The sequence below is a fragment of the Sorex fumeus genome, unplaced genomic scaffold (assembly GCF_029834395.1).
Source record: "Sorex fumeus unplaced genomic scaffold, SorFum_2.1 ptg000072l, whole genome shotgun sequence".
Lineage (NCBI taxonomy): Eukaryota > Metazoa > Chordata > Mammalia > Eulipotyphla > Soricidae > Sorex > Sorex fumeus.
Window position 1 is genome coordinate 25634114 of NW_026606129.1, and position 22285 is coordinate 25656398.

At 42.4% G+C, this 22285-nt stretch overlaps 1 protein-coding gene across 1 annotated transcript in view; it reads left to right on the forward strand.

The window, feature by feature from the left end:
- Positions 1–9490: 9490 nt before the first annotated feature.
- LOC130037726 (ubiquitin-conjugating enzyme E2 E2) overlaps positions 9491–22285 on the forward strand; it is a 363445-nt gene continuing 350650 nt past the window's right edge. The window contains exons 1-2 of the mRNA XM_056129644.1: positions 9491–9562; positions 16408–16591. Of these exons, the coding sequence (XP_055985619.1) occupies positions 16416–16591 (176 nt within the window). The 5' untranslated portion in view covers positions 9491–9562; positions 16408–16415. The remainder of the gene's footprint in view (positions 9563–16407; positions 16592–22285) is intronic.

Sequence of the window (22285 nt, forward strand, 5' to 3'; positions counted from 1 at the left end):
CTCCTAAATGAATCTCTGACCCTTTCATGCCATGCCATTATCACTTCCTTTGTTCTATGTCTTTTTCAGACAAATTCTTCCTTTCTTATCCTATGGTTTCAAAAAATATCTGATCTACTTTTCAAAAAAATTTATTTCCAGTCTGTGTTCTCATCTTAGACTTTCTTTTTAAAGAACTATTTAAATTTATGTTGGAAACAAGAAAACACATTAATAAAGATTAAGTATTTCAAACCATAGTGCCCAAAAGGAAAGAGAGAGAGAGTGCGTGGGAGAGAAGAGTGCCTGCCATGAAGGCAGGCTGGAGGGGGCAGGTGACAGCAGGAAAACTGGGGGCATTCGTGGTAGGCAATGTATACTGGTAAAGGGATGGTTGTTCCAACATTGTATAAATGAAAGCCAGTTATGAACAACTTTGTAACTATGTATGTCATGGTGACAACACAAAATAATCACTTCACTTAATCACTTAATCCCCGTTATTCATCGATTTATTCGAGCGGGTGCCAGTAACGTCTCCATTCATCCCGGTTGCGTGCTAGCGTAGCCCAATGGTATCTGTTCGTTTTAGGAACATGTAGAGCCTCAAACCGATCATTTAGGGTCTTGACGAAGAAGTCTGACCATCTTATAGGTGGGCGTCCACGTGATCTTTTGATGTCTCGTGGAATCCAATCAGTAATGGCTCTAGTCCAGCGGTTGTCTGTAAACCTCATTACATGTCCAGCCCATCTGATTTTTGATGTCTTGGCAAATGAGACAGCGTCTCTGATTCTTGAGCGTTGACGAAGATCAGAACTCCGGATTCTATCTCTCATTTGAGTGAATCGTGATATTCCAAGCATAGTTCTTTCGATTCCTCTTTGAGAGACCCGAATAGTGTTCTCATCCTGTTTTCGTAGGGTCCAGGTCTCTGAGGCATATGTTAATGCAGGAAGAATAGTGGAATCAAAGAGATGTGCTCGTAGCTGGAGGTTCTTTGTCCTTTTAGTTATTTCTTCAATGCTCTTGAAGGCATTCCAAGCCGCTCTCTTCCTCCTGCGCAACTCAGGTGCCAGGTCATTCATCATGTTGATTTCTCGACCTAAGTATATATAACTGTTGCATTCGGAGATGGTGGTTCCGTTGAGAGCGAATGGAGCGTCAGGAACAAGGCTGTTTCTCATAAACATTGTCTTCGTAAGATTCAGCTGTAGTCCAACCTTTCCACACTCACGGTCAAAGTCCGCAAGCATTTGTGCCGCTTGGCTGATGTTTGGTGTTATTAGAACGATGTCATCAGCAAAGCGGAGGTGGTGTAGTTGCCGACCATCTATCTTCACTCCCATGTTTTCCCATTCTAGTCGTCGCATGATGTTCTCGAGGGTGGCACTGAAGAGTTTTGGTGAAATGGTATCACCCTGCCGAACCCCTCTCTTGATATGGATGATTACTTCTTTGTAGAATGGTGAGATCTTGGTAGTGAATCCGCAATAGAGCTCACGAAGGATCCTGATGTATTGAGTTTGTACGCCCTGATTGGCTAGGGCTTCCATGACCGCTTCCGTCTCAACAGAATCAAAGGCCTTCTTTAAATCAATGAACGTTAGACAGAGCGGCATCTTGAACTCCCGAGATACCTCAATGAGCTTGGTTATTGTGTGGATATGGTCGATGGTACTGAATCCTTTTCGGAATCCAGCTTGTTCACATGGTTGTCCTTCATCTAGTGTTCTGCTAATCCTATTCAGGATGACTCGAGTGAATAGTTTGTAGATGACAGACAATAGGCAGATTGGGCGATAGTTGCCAATGTCGTGGATGTCTCCTTTCTTGTATAGTAGTACAGTCTTGCTGGTTTTCCATTGGGATGGAACCTTGCATTCAGACAGGTAGCGTGTGAAGAGTCGAGCTAATGTATTGATGAGTACTGATGGTAAGTTCTTCAGGTGTTCAGGTCTGATCTTGTCTGGGCCAGGTGCTTTTTGTTTCTTTACCGACGAGATGGCATGTTGGATTTCGGAAGGGAGAACATTGGGAACGACATATCCATCATGTGGTATGTGGTATGTGGGCAAGTGGTTGTGGCTATTAAAGAGATCTGAGTAGAAGTCATGAATAATCTTCTCCATTGCCCTTCTGGAAGATGTGATAGATCCATCATGATGTCGGAGGGCAGTCATCTTAATAAATAATTTAATAAATAAATAAAAATTACAAAATTTCTCAAAATATAATTTCTATAAGATAATAATGATCAGCTTGTTAAGGTAATGACTGTGGTGTTGGAATTATGTTCATGAGAAATCAGTACTAATAGTATAGTAAGTCAAACATTAAGGTAAAAGGTAAAGGCCCTCCCGTTGATCGTCGATTTGCTCGAGCGGGCCCAGTAACGTCTCCATTGGAGACTTTGTTGTTACTGTGTCTGGCATATCGAATACTCTCGGTAGCTTTCCGGGCTCTCCGAGAGGGGCGGAGGAATCGAACTCGGGTCGGCCATGTTGGCCGCTTGTAAGGCGAACGCCCTACCTGCTGCGCTATTGCTCCAGCCAGTCAAACATTAAACAGATAATAAAAATAATCTTAGAAAAGTCATCTTAGACTTTTTAACCCAAATCTTTGCAACCAAGTTTTAGTCTGTCTTTGGTATTTTTGAAAAAGTTGTTGGATGCAGTGTCTGTATCAGGAATGTGTGGAACTCCTTACTCTGCAGTAACTACCACAGCAGTAGCATCCTTGATAAGCAAACACTTGCGGAGGGAACTTTACCATGACAGAGATTTAGCATGTATATCTTCAGTTGCATAACAAGTACCTTGAAAACTTAGTGGCTAAAATAATAAACAGTTACGGCAAGATTTAAGAGCAGCTTAGCTGAATTATTTTGAATTTCATGAAGTTGCAGCAAAGATGTAGAGCAGGGTTGCATTCAAAAGCTTGGCTAAGGCAGAAAAATCTGTTTTTGAGCTTACTTAAGAGATGTCAGCGGAAGATTTGTTTTGAGCCACACAGGTAGAGGGGGGCGTAGGAAGGGGGAGAGAAAAGAGAGAAAGAGAGAGGGAGAACAGGACCAGATGGAAGCACAAGCACTAATGTCTTTTACAAATGAATCTAAGAACTTCCCTTCTCAGCATTATATCAGCCCTGACATGATGAGGGAGAGCACTACGCATCTTGTGATTACCAGAGTGTAGGGTTATTGGGGCCATCATAGAGTGACTCCTGTATTTGGGAAATCTAGGGGTGGAGAGAGAAGCCAGACTGTATTTGCATTTTAATTTATGCCACTGATACCCTGTAATATTTTGCAGTGTGCAACATATACGACAATACATAGTAACCTGGAGGCAGTTCCTGACCAAGTGTGGAAGCTAGAAAACTTGTCCTTAGTGCTCCTCTGGTCTCTGTCAGAAATTCATCCATTTATTCATTTCAGCAACAAAAATTTGTTAAGTCCCTGGTGCATGCCTTTGTGTTGGTATCGTAATAGGTCTGAAGCTCAGCTCTAAGGAGATTGAATCTTGTCACAGAGATTTTTTTCCTTAAATAGTTAAGACTTTCAATATGACCACAGGAGGTCCATAGTCCTTTTCAAACCAGGATGTAAGTCAAAGATTATTGTCATTTATCTCATACTCTCATACTCCTAATCTTTGGTAAACTGAAGTGAAACATCCTCTAAATAATGTTTCTCAAGTTTTGGCTGAGTGAACTCCCTTCCAACCTGGTTTTCTTCCTGTGCTCTCCTGTTCTACTGGTTGGACCTTGAATCTTGTGCCATAACCCACCCGTCCACCTCCGAACCCCATTCATGAGATTTTCAATTGTACCCTTTCCCTAGAAGATCCTGAGACCCAATGAAGGTTCTGGTTAAAAAACACTGCCTTAAAGGATAAAATCCAAATATTTAACAACCTCTGGTCATTTGGAACCCAACAAGAACCCAAACAATAGCTTTTCCAGTAAAATGCCTTTTGCTAAAATTCTGCCTAGTTACACTCAGAGAAAACCTGTCTTTTCTGACAAACTGGAAAATTAGTTGTGACTCTGTTATTCACAAAGTTGGCAGTAATAAAAGTTCTAAGAACGATCTTACCAAAATACATTCCCATTTGCCAATTCCAGGGTAGGTAGGGGGAAATTCTGGATATATATCAAGTCGGGAATGGTGGGGGGACTTTAGGTAAAGATAGACTGAGTTCCTGAAGATGGATTGATTCATTGGAACAGTAAATAAAAGGAAGATGTGTGCTTGTTTGGGAGACCAAGTTTGAGTCTTAGGGGAAAACTGAGAAAATTAAATAACATCTAAGTTTGTAATGCTGGAATAATGTTAATGAATCCTGAAGTTCATAGACACCAAACTGCTAATTTTAAATTCCAGATCTGTTATGTCCACCAACTATGTGACTGGCAACTGACTTTGTCTCTCTGCACTTAGGTATTCTCATCTGTGCAGTGAGGTTTATTGAATAAAACCAATCTTCTTGACATTTGTGAACTGGCAAAGTAGTAGAACTTTGTGTGGTACAAATTAAGAACACAATAAGTGTTATTACTTTTGAAGAAATTAGAGCAATGCCTATCATGCTATCGACTGAAAGTTAATTTATTTATTTTTTTTGCTTTTTGGGTCACACCTGGCGATGCACAGGAGTTAATCCTGGGTCTGCACTCAGGAATTACTCCTGGTGGTGCTCGGGGGACCATATGGGATGCTGGGAATCGAACCTGGGTCGGCCACATGCAAGGCAAATATCCTACCCACTGTGCTATCACTTTAGCCTCATTAATTTTATTCTTACAAACAGTACTGTATACATATATACATAGGAAAGAATCCTAGCCAACAAAATTATTATTCTCAAGGAAGAGGAAGTTAAAGGGGCATGGTTATAATAAATAAGTTAAAGCTATGTCAGGTTTATTATGATCATACAAATAAAGCAGAAGGGTACAAGAAGTATTGGGATACATTAGAATGCTGTAAGCCAGAAATCTCAAGGATCAAGTGTTTATGGATGGTCCGTAAAAGTAAGAAGGCTTTGTGTGACTAGAGGGAAGTGAAGATGGAGTGAATAAATAATAATGTAAAGTAACAAGAATTTTTGTTGGAGATGGCAGAAAGATAACACAGGGCTAGGAGCTTTATAAGAATTTTGGTTGTTGCTCTAGTATGAGAAGCCATTGGAGATATTTTTAAGAGAAAAGACATAACCTAATCCATGTTTTAGGAGTAGAGAATGATTACCTCCTGGGTCACATACTGCTAAATCATTTGGTCTGGCCCTGATATATGACTGTACTATAGGAAAGGCCCTAGTACAGGATGGTACAGATATCTCTTGTTGACTGTCTGTCTGACTGTTCTGTGTGGCCCATGAATTATGCTAAAATAACCAAATGGCCTTTGACAGAAAAATTTTTTTTCTACTCCTAAAGGATCACTCAGATTGTTGGTGAGAATAGGGGTAAGAGAGTGGATAGAAGAAACAAAGATCAAGGAGGAGAAGGTGTTATTGGAAGATGATGGTGGCCTGGACCAAGGTATTAGCTGTGGGAGGTGGTGGGATGAAATGGATTCTTTAGGAGTTACACAGTTTTGAAGGCAGACACAATGGTATTTGCTTAGGAATTGGATATAGCGGGTAAAGCAGAGAAACAGGAAAGTTCTGTGAGGACAGAGGCTATTTTTTTAATTAAATAAAAAAGATCCCAAACACGTAGACTAGTAATTCCTAGAATGGGTAATACCCTTTCAGAGCATTGGAATGATGGTGTGGGGAAATGAGGGAATGGTAGTAGCTTCTGGAGCAGTTGAGGGGTGTTTTTTTTGTTTGTTCTCTCAGACAATACATATTTTCGAGGCCAGAGATGTAGTATAGGGATTAAGGCAAATGCCTTGCATGTACTTAAACATTTTTTTTTTAGTTTTTTGTTTGTTTGTTTGAGGGCCACCCGGTGATGCTCAAGGGTTATTCTAGGCTCTGCTCTCAGGAATTATTCCTTGAAGTGCTCAGGGAACCATATAAGATGTTGGGGATGGAAGCCAAGTCAGCTGCATGCAAGAAAGCACTCTACCTGCTGTCCCTGCCTGGCATATTAATCCTTGGCAGTGCAAGGACATAGGGCCAGAAATTGCCTGCAGGGGCCCCTAGCCTACTGAGCACTGCTTGAGAAGGCCAAAAAGTAGAGAGATAAATAAAAGTATTTTATTTTATTTTTTATTTTTATTTTTTTGCGTCACACTCAGTGATGCATAGGGGTTACTCCTGGCTCTGCACTCAGGAATTATTCCTGGTGATGTTCAGGGGACCATATGAAATGCTGGGAATCGAACCCAGGTGGCCGCATGTAAGGCAAATGCCCTACTGCTGTGCTATGCTCCAGTCCCAAATAAAAGTATTTTAAAAAGAAGGTAGATTCCTTGGCAAGGGCGGGGGAGGTGCTGAGTATCTTATTTTCTGTAAAAATGATGTAGTCCAAATTTTTGTGGGAGCCTGTGACTTAAGAGAATATCTGGTACTCAAAACATTGTTTGAATCAGTGAAAGGAACAACAAATTTATATTATACTCTTCTTAAATTGAATTAGTTTAATCACAGAACATCTACAGATAAATGGAGCACTGTCGCAATTACAATGCTAACGTTTAAGCACCAAATCCTCTTTCAATCCTTTCATAAAAGTGGAACTTGACTAGCTGCATCTCTGGTCCCCAACTGCCAATGATAGAAAAAAAATCTGTTCTGTTATGGAAGATTACTTTATTATATTCATTGTAAATAAAAACCAATCCTATAGATCTGAAGGCAAAAAAGAAGGGAGACCTAGGAAATGGGAATGATGTCATAATCTTCATCAGCTTCATACAAAATACATTGAAAAAAATAGTAAAATGACAGTAGACAGAAGTTTCTTTTCATAGATTGCCTTAGTGCACACATCAAGAAACTCCACGAAATGTTCTATTATGGCCATATTCTAAATATTAAAAAAACAGATATAATTTTATATTCTTTTTTCTATTAATATTATTACTCTAGGGGGAACTAATAACAACAACGTAACTCCAACAACGGCCAGGATCCAGAGATCATCACACTCAGCTCCTGGGAGAGAACAAGACAGAGTCTCCTACCCTATGCCTGACTGTCTCCACCAGGGCCCAACAGCTGAAGACCACCGAGGCCCAGCCAAGGCCTTGCTGGGAGCACTCTCCACACACTTGGATGAGCCTCACGCATAAAAGAACTGATAGAGGAACCCAGGTGTGTGGGACCCGGGGCTGAGATCTCCAAGCCTGTACAGTTTGGGACTGGACCTGCCAGTAACTAGACAGTTACACCCACCAACTGCCGTGTAACTCCAACAACGGCCAGGATCCAGAGATCATCACACTCAGCGACCGCGCGACATCTTATCATCTCATTCCTAATTTGGTCAAACTGGCAGGCTACCAAATGTAACATGCCCACACGGCAGAGTCTGGCAAACTCCCCGTGGTATACCCAATATGCCAAATACCAGTAACAATGATGGGTCTCATTCTCCTAACCCTGAAAAAGCCTTGAATATGGCACTTTAAAAAAAAAATCTCAGGGCTAGGACGAAGAAGACATTACTGGCACCTGCTCGAGGCAATTGACGAACAACAGGGTGGTTGTGATCATGACTCTAGGGGGAGAAAAGGTCGTTGAATAATTGATGAGAATCCTAGGCTATCCTACCTTCTAATCCTGCAACATGTTTTAGATTTTAAGGGAAAGAGGGGCTTGATATTCTTGAATGGTACATAGAAATTGTATTTATAACAGCAACATCCCCCGTGCCCCCACCCTCCACACACACACACACACACACACACACACACACACAATTTTTTTTCCCTCTCTGATGATTTAGAGAGGACAGAAGCCAAAGTTCGCTTTGGACAATAGCTGGGATTGTATAAAAGTAAAAGTTCTTGAAGAAAGCATTTGATAAAAGGATTTCCAGCTTCACGACCATGCATGGTCCATCCTCTGGGGTCTTTCTGTACTGCTTGCGTTCAGCTGCTGGAGATGATCTGGGCTCTGCATTGGCTGTCTTCAGTTCCGTCCGGGCAAGACACTTTTCACAACCAGTGATAACTTCTATACGGGAAAGATTTTGAAATCTGCCAGAAAGCCAACAGTTGGCGAGGGCTGCCGGGGCTGGAAGAGAAGGTGAGGGGACTTTGATGGAATCGGTGTGCCTGGTTGGCACAGGTTTTTTGCTTCTGATTTATTAATCAGGGCTCCAATGACAGGGGAACCCAATGTTCCCTGGGTTCACCCACAGTCTGACCTGGGCATCAGGCTACTGGCCCGGAGATCGCTGCTCCCCCCCCTCCCCTTTTCCCACCGCTCTGGGGTGACCAGGTGTGCTCTGGGAACAGGACCGGCTCGAAGGCAGCTCGGGCTTCGTGTGGCGGAGCCTGGATCAACTTCGGCAGGTCGACACGGAGTTCGCCCATCCCGGGTGCATGTGGGCACCGCGCGCCGGAGTTTGGGTCAGCGTGTCAGGCGGGTCAGCCCAGGGAGCTGCTCAGAGAGAGCCCCGAGGCAAGTGTGAAGTCCAGGGCCGCCGGGGAAGGGGCGGCGCCCCGCCTCGTCTCGCCGCAACTCCCGCCAGCACCCCCTGCGGACCCCCTACCCCCCACCCCAGCCCGCGTTTCCCTTTAACGCGCGTGCCTGTCAAGGTCCCCGCGTCCCCTCCCCTCAAGCCGCCCCATCAGCCTCCGTTTCCCTCCGGCTCGGGGTCCCGGCCGAATGTTCCCTCGGCCGTGAGACGCCCCTCGCCCACTCGCGCCGCGGGCCAAAGTCGACCCGCACTTTACTTTTCCGGCCGGTTGCCGGGCTTCCCGGGTCGCGCCCGCCGGGCAGCCGGGCCGAGCGCGCTCCCGCCCCCTCGCGGCCGCGCGCCCGGAGTAGGAGGAGGAGGAGGAGGGGCGGAGCGGTGTGTGTGTGTGTGTGTGTGTGTGTGTGTGTGTGTGTGTGTGTGTGTGTGTGTGTGTTGGGGGTGGCGGGGGGAAGCGGGTAGGGAGGCGCGCGGCGCGGCGCGGCGCGGCTCGGTCGACGTGGGGCTCGCGCTCTCGCGGTCTCTCCGGCGGGCGCGCGGGCACGCGCAGTCGCGGGCGCGCGCGCGGACGGCCGGGCGGCGGCAGAGGCTCCCGGAGGCGGTGGCTTCACTTTCCGAGACGCGGGGGGCGGGCGGCCACAGCGAGTCGCCGCGGGCAGCTGCCTCGGGAACCGGAGCTGGAACGGCCCGGGGGTGGCCGTGGCGCTGAGGGGTGAGTCCGGGCGGGCGCGAGCGCGAGCGCGGCGGGGAGACAGGCGTGGCCGGGCAGTCCGGTGCGTGGTGCGTGGGTCCGGCTCTGTCGGTGACTAGACGGTCTGCGAGGACACGCTGTCCTCGGGGCCGCCCAGATTCCCCCCTCCACACACCCCTCACCCCTCGTCTCCCTCAGCTTTCTCTCTCACTCTCTCTGTCTCGTTCTCTCTGGCTCTCTCGCGGCTTGGGTTCGAGCCTGCGACCTGCGCTGACGCCCCTCCCTCAGGTATTCGCACGGCCGCGCCGCGGACTCCCCCTCCCCCTCCCCCCACTCTTGCCCTCGGGCGTCCTCCCTTCCGTGGACGCCCCCACACCCCCACCCCCCTCCCCCCCCCGCGCCTCAGGTCTCTCCTGACACCGCTCTCGCCCTAGTTTCCCTCCCTCCTCGCTCCCCGGCGTGCCCCATTCCCGGCGCGCCCCCCCTTCCCTCCCGCCTGTCTCCTGCCCCGGTTTCTCGCCCTTTCCACCCCTCCCCCCCCTTTCCCATCCACCCCCTTTTGCCTCTTCCTTCCCTGCCCATCTTCTACCCCCTTCTTCCGTTCTTCAGTTCCCCATCCTTCGCCACCACCCTCCCGGCCCCCTTTCCCTCTCGAGCCGCATCCTGGAACTAAGTCTTTGCAAAAAAAAAAGTACAGAATAAATGTCACGCTGCAAAGTGCCCGGCTTGATCTCTTTGCTATTTTCCCTAATTGCATAATTGCTGCACATGGTGCCTCTCCCCTGGCGAGGGTGGGGTGGGGGTGGGGGGGGCGTCTGGCTTCCCCGCCGGCGGGCCAGCCCTCCCCCCCCCCCGCCCCCGCACACACACACTAGCTCCTCGACACCCCGCAAGCCGCCTGGAGAAGACCGTGTGGGGGTGTGTTTGGGTATGCCCTGGCATGGGGTGGTGTGTTGGTCTTTTGTGAAACCTAGCGCTTGCTTGTCACAGTTTGGAGCGGAAGCCCATTTTTCTCCGGTCTCTTCCCTGCAGCCCCCACTGGCCTGGTTGGAAACTGGATTCGCTCCCCCCTCCCCCATCAGCATCACTCGCCTCCCCCCCCACCCCCCAACACACATACACACACACACCTCCACACCTTACCGCCCCCATCTCCACCTGGCTTCTCATAATGTTTTGATTCTTTTGCCCTTTACCATTTCTAATGAAGATAAAGCTTTAGCTTTTATTTCCACCCCCCATCCTCCCTCCCCGACCCCCATTCCCCAGACCAGAAATGTCCAATTCATCTTCCCTTAAGGAAATTAAGGCTGCTTTAGAGAGACATCACCCTGTGCTCGGTGGCAGTTAGACCCATTTGCCTGTTTTCTAGAGTCCTCGTTTTCTATGGGGTATTTGAGAGACTGCTCACTTATTTTTTTATTTAAAAGTGCAAAAGGAAGTCGCAGGGTTTACCTTCAGGTTATTTTGGCGCTTAAAAAGATTTTTTTCTTTTTATTCCTGATTCTTTAAAAAAAAACCTGTGTTTGTGAATATGTGCTAATTCAGTCGGAACATTGGGAATTTAAATATATGTGTTTACTCTTTGGATGCGTCTTAGCTTTTTTGAGTTTGGGATGTGGGCAGATGTCAATGATGGAGTGTTTTTCATATGGTATACCCCATTCTCTCTCCCCCAGGACTTAACCACCCTTTCCTGGTATGTTCTCTATTATTTTCTGCATAAGTATCTTTACCATTACCTCAAAAGAGAGGCATATTGCTAGATGTTCTGCGTATAAAAAATGATTTTACATTTCAAGAAAGTTTAGAAATATGAGTAGGAAGACAAATAGTAAGATAGCAAATGACAGAATTTTGTGTTTTTCTGTTGTAAAACGTTACTTAAGTGAACACTTGCGTTTGTAGTTTTATACTGTATAAGATGGGTATAAGGCTTACCTGGTCAGTACTCTGAATTTGTGGAGTGTCTGGTTGCTTTAGTAAAAATTACAGTTAAATCATGTGTTTGGAACTTGGTGAATTTCATTCATTGTGTTGCAGTTTCAGGACTGTAATTTACAACACTGAGCTCAGTTTGTGCTAGAAGGAAGGTAATCTAAACTTAATGCGTATTTGAGGAAAGACTGCATATGTTTAGGATCCAAGTTTTACTTTCAAATTCAAAGTAAAATATAAATTTTAATACAGTTTTGTAACTCCAAGAGTAATATGTATATGATGTGACTTATTGTCCCTGAAGATTAGGTAATTGGGTCAACTTAGAGAATCAATTGTAAAGATGGTTTTAAAATGCTGATTTGGAAGATAGTATTTAAAGAATTTCAATTCAGGGACTTTTATTTGTACATTAAAGATAAAAATGCTAATTTTATACTGTTCATATTTTATCAGCTACCTTTTTTTTCATAAAATGTAGTTGACTTCTGAATAATGCCATAACTTTCCCCATGCTTTCTTTAATCAGGCATTCAAGAGCAAAACCAGAAGAGATATCTTTTTGTTTGTTCTTTTGAATCACACCTGGTATTGCCCAGGGTTTACTCCTGGCTCTGTGATCAGGGATCACTCCTGGTGGGGCACACCAAAGGTGGTGCTGGATAGATATGGGTTCACCACCCACTGCACTATTATTTTGGCCCCAAAACTACCTTTTTGATACTTATAAATAGATGTGAAAACTTTATAAAGTTCATATATTGGTTATTATATGAACTTCACATGCACTTATCATCGGCGGCTTAGATTTCATGAAGTAAAGCACTTTAGGGCAAAAGCTGAAATAATATATTTTCTTTACCATGAAATTTTAGAAATTATGTTAGTGGTTAGCCCCCTGCCCCCTCCAACTCACAGGTGAGGCATGTGTTCCACCACTGAGTCATATGTGGGATCCTTGGGTATTTTTAATAGTCTTTCACTGAGACAAATTTTAGTTGTCTGATTTTCTGCAATTTTTGGAATTTGGGCATCAGGGGTAGAGAGGCCATACAGAAGGTAAGGTGCTTGCCTTGCCTGAGGCCTACTTGGGCTTAAACCTTGGCACCCAGTATGGTCCTTTGAGCACTGCCAGGAATGACTCCTGAGCACAGAGTGTTGTGGCCCAACCCCTCTCCCTCCAAATTGCAGGAAATCGCAGGGCATTTTTGTTATTAGCTAAGTACACTTAAGACTGTAAAGTATAACTTTATAACTAATATAATGTGTGACTAAAACTCTAGGCATAAGATATTAAACTGAAGCTTCAGATTCAGTAAAAATGAACTTTATTTCCATTCAGCATTCAGTTTTCATATATTTGTCATGTAATGAATTGTATCTAGTTAAAGATGTATAAAGTAATTTCTCAGTTCAATTTTAAAATATTGCTGGCAACATTTGCTATATCTGAGGGACTTTCCTTGAGTTATTCTCCCTCCCATGTACATCTGCTCTAGCTAATGTACTCTTATGTACATATTTATAAGGCTTTAAACCTCTGACATATTTTTAACTGAAAGAAGTAAGCTGGAAAAAAATCCAAGATGAGAATTAAAGTGAAATAAAAAATATTTAAAAGCATGAAATATGTTATGACTGTTCAAGCTAGGTGTGAACCTACTGATATAGAACTTCAGTATTCTATTAAGTCACTTTAGTGCTCATAAAAGATGTCACAGCTCTGGAGACTGATGGTATCCATTTACAGAATAGGTAGAAAAGCAGCCAGATTTTTTTCATTATTTTGTTTCAGAGCAGCTTGGAGAGACCTATATTTGTTTGGCACAGGCGATAGGCACTTTGGGGCTGAAAAGATGGTGGTGTGTGAGTGATTTATGATTAAAGACAATTGAGTTTTCTATTGACTTTCCACCTCTGTTGTCTCTGATTCTTCTATTTTATTGCAATGCCATTTGACTTATCAAACAAATTTCAATCCTCAAGTTTCTGTAATTACAGAATTACTTTGGTTTTGAACACCCTACAAATTAACTCTTCGGTGATAATGAATTTTATCATTATAAACTTACCTTTTGTACCAACTTTTAATAGCAGCAACACTGCTTTGAATTTTTAAAGTATTCTTATTTTTAATACTATCAAATAAAGTTTATGTCCTAATTTGATGAAATGTAAAGTATCTTTTCTTAAACTATGAATTTTAAAATTTCTTTGTATGCCTTTTGTGTTGCTAATGTTATTTCCTAAACAGAAATAGTTCAAGATTCTTTTTTTTTAAAAGAAGAGGAGGTGCCTGAGAACCCAGCATTAGGTACTCAAAGTGATTATTAAGTGAGTAATATGGTAACATGGTGAGCACAAACCTTTAAAGTTTAAGCATTGGTTTTTGTCAAATTTTAGATTTGCTGCTACATTCCAATCCAGTCATAAGGGATGTATTATCTGAGTTTGATTACTATGTAGTAATCAAACTCAGAAATTGATGATGATAGAGTGACAGTTGAAAGAGGATATACCTTTTCTTACTGAATCAAAACATTTTATTTTGCTCTCAAGGTTGTGACAGCTATCTATGTATCAAGATATTGAAGAAATTGAGTTGGTAATCAGAACTACTTGGGAGCACGGACTCAGGGCAAAGGAATTTGAAGGTCTTGAAGGATATTTCATCCAGGTGGGAGGAGGGTGTGATGATGCCTGAGTTGGGGTAGCAATCATTCAATGTCTTGGTACAGTCTTCATCTGTGAAACGTGATTACTTGGTATTTGCTGGATCAGTGCTGACACCATTATATGGGTCAGTTTTAATTTAACATACACAGATCTTTGTATTTTTTTTCACCTTAGACTATTTTTTAAAATTATTATTATTAGTGAAACACCATGAGGTACAGTTGTAGATTTACAATTTTTTGTGCTTGGGTTTCGATTATACAATGATCAAATACCCATCCCTCCACCAGTGCCCATTTTCCACCACCATGGATAATATCCCTCCCACCTCCATCCCTCCCATCCCACCCTGCCTCTGTGGCAGGGCAATCCCTTGTGTTCTCTCTCTCCTTTTGGGTGTTGTGGTCTGCAAAAGAGGCTTTGAGTGGCAAACATGTTCAGTCCATAGTCTACTTTCAACATGCATCTCCCCTCCTGGGAGGATCCTCCAAACACCCTTTATTTGGTGCTCCCTTCTCTAACAGATCTTTGTATTTTTTTTAATCAGAAGTGTAACTTAAAACAATTAGCTAGTTAAGAGAATTTTCACCTTTAGCTCTATCCTGAGGTTATATTCTTCAGATACGGTGCAAAATTACTCATTTTCCTTTTCCTATGGCTATTTTTACTGACAGCTGTTAAAACTGCTTAACAAGTTGGCTTATAGACTTAACTCATGACTGTGGAACCAAGATCTAGCATAATGACCAGTGGAAAAGAGGTCTGCTGCTTTTTGGGGGGTTGGGTGTTGCAAAGTAATGGTTTTATTGAGAGGTAATTCACATACTTTAAAATTCAGCCTTTTAAAGCTCATAACTGTTACTTTTGGAATAAAGTTGTACAACATCATCCTTACTTAATATAATTTTCAAGAGCCTAAAAGGAGACTTCATACCTATTAGTATATCTATTTCTTGATTCTTCCCTCACTCTTAGCCCCTACACCCATTTACTGATTTTTTTTATCATTGCATTTGTCTATTGTGTCATTTCACGTAAATGGAATCATGTAAGATGTATTTTTTCGTAACCAGCTTTTTTCAAGTAGTGTGCGTATTGGGTGGGGGGTGGTGGTGGTGGTGGTGTACCTTTCTTGTGCTCAGGAGACCCTTCTGGGATTGTCAACCAACCAAGGCTCTGGTCTACTTGGGATCAAGCAGGTCACTCTTGTCATGCTGAGTCTGCCAAACCTCAACACTGTGATGCTTATACTGGGTTGGGGGGAGGAGGGGGAGCGGGGGAGACCTGGACACATACACATAGCATGTGGTGCTAGGAATTGAACCCTTTCCAGGGCAGGCATGTCTTGTAAATACTGTATTATCTCCTGGTCCCCAGCATAATATTTTCAAAGTTCATCCATGTTAGCATATAGGTACCATACCTCATTTCCTTTATATAGATAAATGTTTTACACTTATCTATGGTTGCTTTAGCTATTATCAGTGGTGAGTTAGTTTAGTCTTTGGTTCCTATGTTTGTTTTTTATAATTTCATTTTATTTTTATAAAGTTGTTCACAATAATTTATTACATTTAATAAATTCACCACCATTACACTTTCCCACTACCATATTTCGAATGTTTCCACTCCAACCCCCAATGTGTGCCCCCAAAACATTACCTAAATAATTCATTTTGTATTGCTTGTTATGATTAATCTGCTAAAAATGATTGAAAAAGTTTTGTTAGAGGAAAGTGTGTCAAGATTGTTGCATTTTACCTGGAACCATTAAGCCCTTGTCTTGGCATATCAGTGCTGTACAAGACGTTGCTCCAGGATTCTAAAATTTTAAATATGATGATCAGCTGAGGTTAATTTAATTTTTTTTCAACTGGATGGTTCCTTTTGGGTCTGGAGACATTTCAGTGGTGTGTTGCTCATTTCCGACAGATATATTTATGAGTCTCTGGATCATATGGCCTGTAATGAGCTTATATGACACCAGAGGCAGTTTGTGGGCATGACTCCTAGGCTACCAGAAACACAGGGAGATGGGGGGAGGTTGCCCATTCCCAACGCCATGTGAACCTGGAGATTTTGACTCTGGTCAAGCCTGGAGATTTTGGTCACAAGTCCCACATACCTGGGTTTCTCAGGAGATTCACTCATGGAAGAGGCTTGTCTGAGCCTGTGGAGATTGGCTGTGAACATGGCAGCAATGGAGTTCTGTAGGTTTTGGCTGCCAGGGCTCTGTTGAGATAGGTGTGGGTGCATCAGCCACCCCACTCTGGGTTGCCCTGGATGAGAGAATTTGACTCCTATGTTAACAATGAACATTTTACATATAAATTTTGCTTTTGTTTCTCAATACATTTTTGAATGATTCAAGAAAAATTACAGTAACTGCTATGACTTATGTAAATAACCAACTTATTAATTTTTTATTAAGCTTTACTTATTTTATATTGAGACTCACTTTTTATTTTTGAGTTACTTTACTATAACTTGAATAAATGATTTCTCATTTTTTAATCCAGGATCTAAAATGTCCACTGAGGCACAAAGAGTTGATGATAGTCCAAGCACTAGTGGAGGAAGTTCTGATGGAGATCAGCGTGAAAGTGTTCAGCAAGAACCAGAAAGAGAACAAGTTCAGCCCAAGAAAAAAGAGGGAAAAATATCCAGTAAAACTGCTGCTAAATTGTCAACTAGTGCTAAAAGGTACTAAAGTTATTGCAGTCATTTTTTAGTATCAGTTTGTCATCTTAAACTCTATTTCTGCTGTTTTTATTTAATCATCATTCTTCAGTATGTACCATAAAACTCTTGAATATTTCTTCAAGATCTTTTCTTTTATATGTTTCAATTGTAGACTATGAATGTCTTAGTATTTAAAATAAGTTAAACAGCATGGTGAGCTATGAAATACATATTCTTGGTGTTGTGTGTTAGATGAGCTTATATATTGTTAGGTGAGCTTACAGAAGAAAATGCATGTAAAACTGTGATGATTTTATTTTTGGCTATTTGAACATATATATTCTGTTTCAGTAACACATAACAGAGAGTAGAATGTATTTAAATAGTTAATTAATAATATTGTATTTTATACTACTCCCTGCTAGTGAAGTGAAAAAATGTAGGAATTAGCCACAAATGCATCTTGGTTTCATTATAATAGGCAGTGAATCAATTTTGATACTGATTTTCTTGTTTTCTAAAGAATACATAGTTCTGAAAGGAAGATATTTGAATTATTATCTATTGCCAAATCACTTCCTTATGATGTTTGAGATATCAGTGGATTTTGCTTTTGATACTGTTTTATTTTAAATATTTCTCATGATTCTGTTACTGTTAAGGTATTAAACTTTTAAATATTTAAGTAGTCTTATATAGTTATATATAGTGGAATGCCTAAATGATAACTTTATATTTTATTTTTGAACAGTGTGGACTAGGCACATATTTTTTTGACCTGATGCTCAGAGAACACTCCTGGTGGGGACTGGGGGACCGTATAAGGTGCCAGGGATTGTACCTGGGTTGGCTGCATACAAGGCAGGCACCCTGCCTGCTGTACTATCTTTCAACACCCTGGAGATAGGAACTTTAAACAATTGTTTAGCTGATTTATGTTTAAAATAATTGTCTAAGAAGTTCTGATAAGAAAGATATTTGTTTGACTAGCAAGACAATTAAATGTATTTAAGTTATTTTGGGGGGGTCACACCCAGTGTATGCTTTCATTGTAGAAGCTCTGGTTCTGTTCCTGGCACAATTGGTCCTTCTGTGCTCTGGGGAGCAAACCCTGAGTACCGTTGGAAGTAGCCCTGAACATTATTGGGTGTGACTCAAAACCAAAATAAATAAAAATGTTTCTTGGAAATAGTGCTAGTTTAAAAGAGTAAGATAAAAAGAAATTCACCAGAATAAATAACTCTCATTAGTTTATTTTCTTTTAATGGAACTGATAAAATAGTAATATTTATAGATATTTCTATAATTTAAATCTTAATTCACTTTTAATTTATTGAGATCATCATACTAAAGGTATACTGTGAGTATAAATTGATAGTTTTTTTTATTCTAAGGGACAATGCTTTGAAATAACTATGTTTACCTACCTTTCTTACCCCTGATGTCAAGACTGAGAAACTTAATATGTACAATGATCACAACTTTTGAGATAGAATTGAATTGCTGTCATTGAAAACAGCAGGACATTGGGTAGATGTTTAAATAGCAATTCTTAGTAAATGCTTCTCTGTCAGGACAAATACAGTAGTTTTTTTAGGTAACTAGTTTAAAATACATGATAATATATTGACTCATTGCTCAGAGTTGTCAAGATTATGAGCAAATTTCCTTTTTTATTGAATAATTAGATTTGGAATTATATCCATAAGGGTTCAGTTTCCATTATAAAATTATGTGACATATTTATTAATTTTTTGATGAAAAGGTATAGAATAAACATAAAGCAAGCCTGTCATTTGAAAATCCCAAAGAAATGCTTTTATGTTGAAAATAGTTGTACAATATATACATGCTCTTTTGCATTCATGTTCTTTTAGTTCATATAGTTTAAAAACAATTTATAAAATTTATTCATGTTTTGGTAACAAAATAAACAATACAGAGACATTTTTTAATGGAAAGCAACTTTTCTGTCCAAATACCCTCCAGATCCCAATTCTATTCCCTTGAAGGAAAATGTTTTTAGCTGCCTCAGGTTTTAGGTCTATTGGTTTTTCTGAATAATGCTAAAAAATACACTTTTTATCACATTGTTGAGTTGGTCTTTTGTTCTGGGTTTTTTTGGTTTGTTTTCCAGTCACACCCAGCAATGCTCCGAGGTTACTCCTGGCTCTGCACTCAGGAATTATGCCTGGTAGTGCTCTAGAGACCATATGTATGCCAGGATCGAACCTGGATTTGCTATGTTCAAGGCAAATGCCCTACCAGCTCACTGTTGCTGTGGCCCCAATGATGTTGAATTGTCAAGGAGTCTTTTGACTCCTTGCTGTGAAATTTCAGGATGTAGTTTATTTATGTATTCTTGCTCTCTTGTTTGTTAAAGACAGTCAACATTTTAAAAGAATGTGATGTCTTTTAAACCTGAACACATTTAAGCCTCTGTTTCATTTCTTCTAATTTTAACAGTATTTCTTGGATATAAATGGAATATATAAAATGGAATATTAGTTAGCACCTTTATTCTATCTACTCACACTCTTTCTTCATCTACTTTTAACTGGTTTCTATTAGCTACTTTCAGTCTTATTTTTTTCAAGGTGAGAAACATTTAGGTTGTATAGTATGTATTTTACAAAGTGGGTAATAAAGCACCCAGGTGGGGTTGAAGGGGAAGGGGGGGGGATAGTCAGGGTGGAATGTAAGGTTAGGAGGGTGATAGGTAGTTGGAGTGGGGTGGGGGGTAGTAGACTTGGGTGCAGTTGTGGAGCGTTTTCTGTTTGTTCACTGATAGAAGGTAGATTTCCAGGGTAGCACTGAGTAAATTTTTTTCCTTTTCTGATAAGGGGTTGGTAGACTTAGTACATATGGGACTTTTCGGTATAGTATAACTGCAGCAACCCAACGTTTATGCTTTACTTGTAAGTTAAGACCAGTAAATTGTCTGAACATTTACTATAAACATTCATTGCCAGCCTGAACAGGATTACGTTTCCTTTAAGTTCAATGTCATAATATCAGCTTCTCAATGTGTCATAAAATTTAAAAAAAATATCAAACCGTTCATATTTTGTTCCTTAACATCTATTACTTGATTAAAATTTATACATTCTGGGGGTATGGTGCCACCAGCAGGTCAATATGTACTTGTGAGGTGAGTGCATTGGCAGCCTGATGGCGCCTTCAGACCTCCAGATACCCCAAAATTGCTGCTGTGCCTTTTGCCAGACCCCAAAAACTTGGGGCAAAGTTTACCAAGAAAGTAAACGGCCAAAAGTTAGTTATGTGGGAGACACAACCACAAACCACCTCCAGCTCAGCTATATAATTGGAGGCATGGCCTCTCTGGGTCCCGATCAAGCTGCTTAACGAACATGATCCCAGAGACTCAGAAACAAATCTTGAAACCCAGCGGCTTTTGGCAGAAATGCATCCAGTCCCTGCAGTAGGTTACCGGTGCGGGCAACCCCAGGTGGGAATAGGTTTAGTGCCTTGGCCTGTACCCCTTGGTGGCCCGGTGGCCGCCATCCTCCAGAGGCTACTGGACAGTCAGGTTTGGGCGCACAGTGACGAGACATGCGGGGCCTCATGGAATGGAGGTGGAGCTGGCCCTTTCCTCCCCATCCCAATGAGACTCCAATTCGCCACCCACGAATGGCCTTTCTGGCTCTTGATCAAGCTACTTAATGCCCATGATCCCAGAGACTCAGAAACAAATCTCGGAACCCAGTGGCATTTGGCAGAAATGCGTCCAGACTCTGCAGTAGGTTACTGTTGCCGGGCCATTCTATGGGGGGAAAGGGTGCTGTCCCTCTGCCTACTCCCCCTAGGATGCTTGGTGGCTGCCATCCTCCAGAGCCATTGGACAGTCAGGTTTGGGCCCTCAGTGATGAGACACGTGGGGTCTCATGGGATGGAGGTGGAGCCGGCTCTTTCCGCCCCATCCCAATGAGACCCCGATTTGCCCCCCACGAATGGCCTCTCTGGCTCCTGATCAAGCTGCTTAACGGCCATGATCCCAGAGACTCAGGAACTAATCTCGGAACCTAGAAGGTTTTGGCAGAAATCCCTTCAGATTTAATTGTTAAAATTTTGGAATTTCAAAAGCCACGTGGCCACTACTGCAGACACACGACATCATATGTTATTCATAACCAGCAATAAAGGTAAAGGTAAAGGCCCTCCCGTTGATCGTCGATTTGCTCGAGCAGACCCAGTAACATCTCCATTGGAGACTTTGTTGTTACTGTGTTTGGCATATCAAATACTCTCGGTAGCTTGCCGGGCTCTCCGAGAGGGGCGGAGGAATCGAACTCGGGTCGGCCATGTCGGCCGCTTGTAAGGCGAACGCCCTACCACTGTGCTATCGCTCCAGCCCAACCAGCAATAGAAAACAAATTGTCTACTGTTACCTTTTCAGCAAATCTGAGTGTTGGGGTAAAATCCCAAATAATAATAGTGGGTCTGGTGTCAAAATATTGAATGTAATCAAAGCAGAGACAGAGTAATGCGGAAATCATCTGTCCCACATGTAGGGGGAAGGTGTAGGATGGGAGTATACTGGGGTTTTTGGGTGTGGAGAATGGGCTTTCTGGCTCCTGATCAAGCTACTTAACGGCAGAGACTTAAACCCGAAAGCTTTGTAACTGCTCTCACAGTGATTCAATACATAAAATTATAAAAAATGAAAAAAAATAAGTAAGGTGGAGTTCATGCCCAATTCAATCAGCTAATCAGTGGCTGAATAAATAGCAGTACTCCTACATTAAAAAAAAATAAAATTTACACATTCTGTTCTTGTAAAATAGTGGATGAATAAAGATGCCAGACTTTCTTCCTTCCATTTTCAACTAAATAAATGATTAACGAAGTGAAATGCATGCCCTGGAAAAGGAACAGATGGCTGGAAGAGCATTGTATTCAAAGGGAGAGCCATTGAAGAATATCAGAGTGGGTAGGAATAACTAAGTAAGATCATCAGGGGTGTGTGTGTGTGTGCATGTGTGTGTGTGAGTGTGTGTGTTTGTGTTGGGGGGGAGAGATATGGAGAGACAGAGAGAGAGAGAGAGAGACAGAGAGAGACAGAAAGAGATACTGGATTTAAATCCTCGCCAGTTGCAAAATGGTGACTTCCTTCTGGATAACAGTGAGATAGTGAGAAGCCAAGTTTCAAATTCGAGTGCTGAGGAGTAGATCACAAATCATCCTGTTAATCGTCGATTGCCTCGAGCAGGCCCCAGTAACGTCTCCTTCATCCTAGCCCTGAGATTATATTCAAGGCTCTTTAGGAGAATGAGACCCATCATTGTTACTGGTATTTGGCATATTGGGTACGACACAGGGAGTTTGCCAGACTCTGCCGTGTGGGCAGGCTACATTCTGTAGCCTGCCAGTTTGTCCAAAGTAGGAATGAGATAATAAGATGTCATAATAGGATGTCGCGTGGCCGCAAATGCGGCCGCGCAGTTCTGGGAGCTGGTTTTTATAGTCTCTGAGTCTTGGCCGTTGATGGGATTACACAGTGCCAGGGGGCCAGTTGGTGGGTGTGACCCCCGCCTACTGGAATTTGGAGGATCTGGTTGGAGGATGCTTGGCCCAAATCCGAGTAGACTTGGAGATCTCGGCCCCGGAACCCGCATGACTTTGTCCCTCTGCCAGTACCTTCATCTTTAAAGATTCTTGTTTTGGGGGGTTTGGGCCTGGGGGCAGGGGACACTT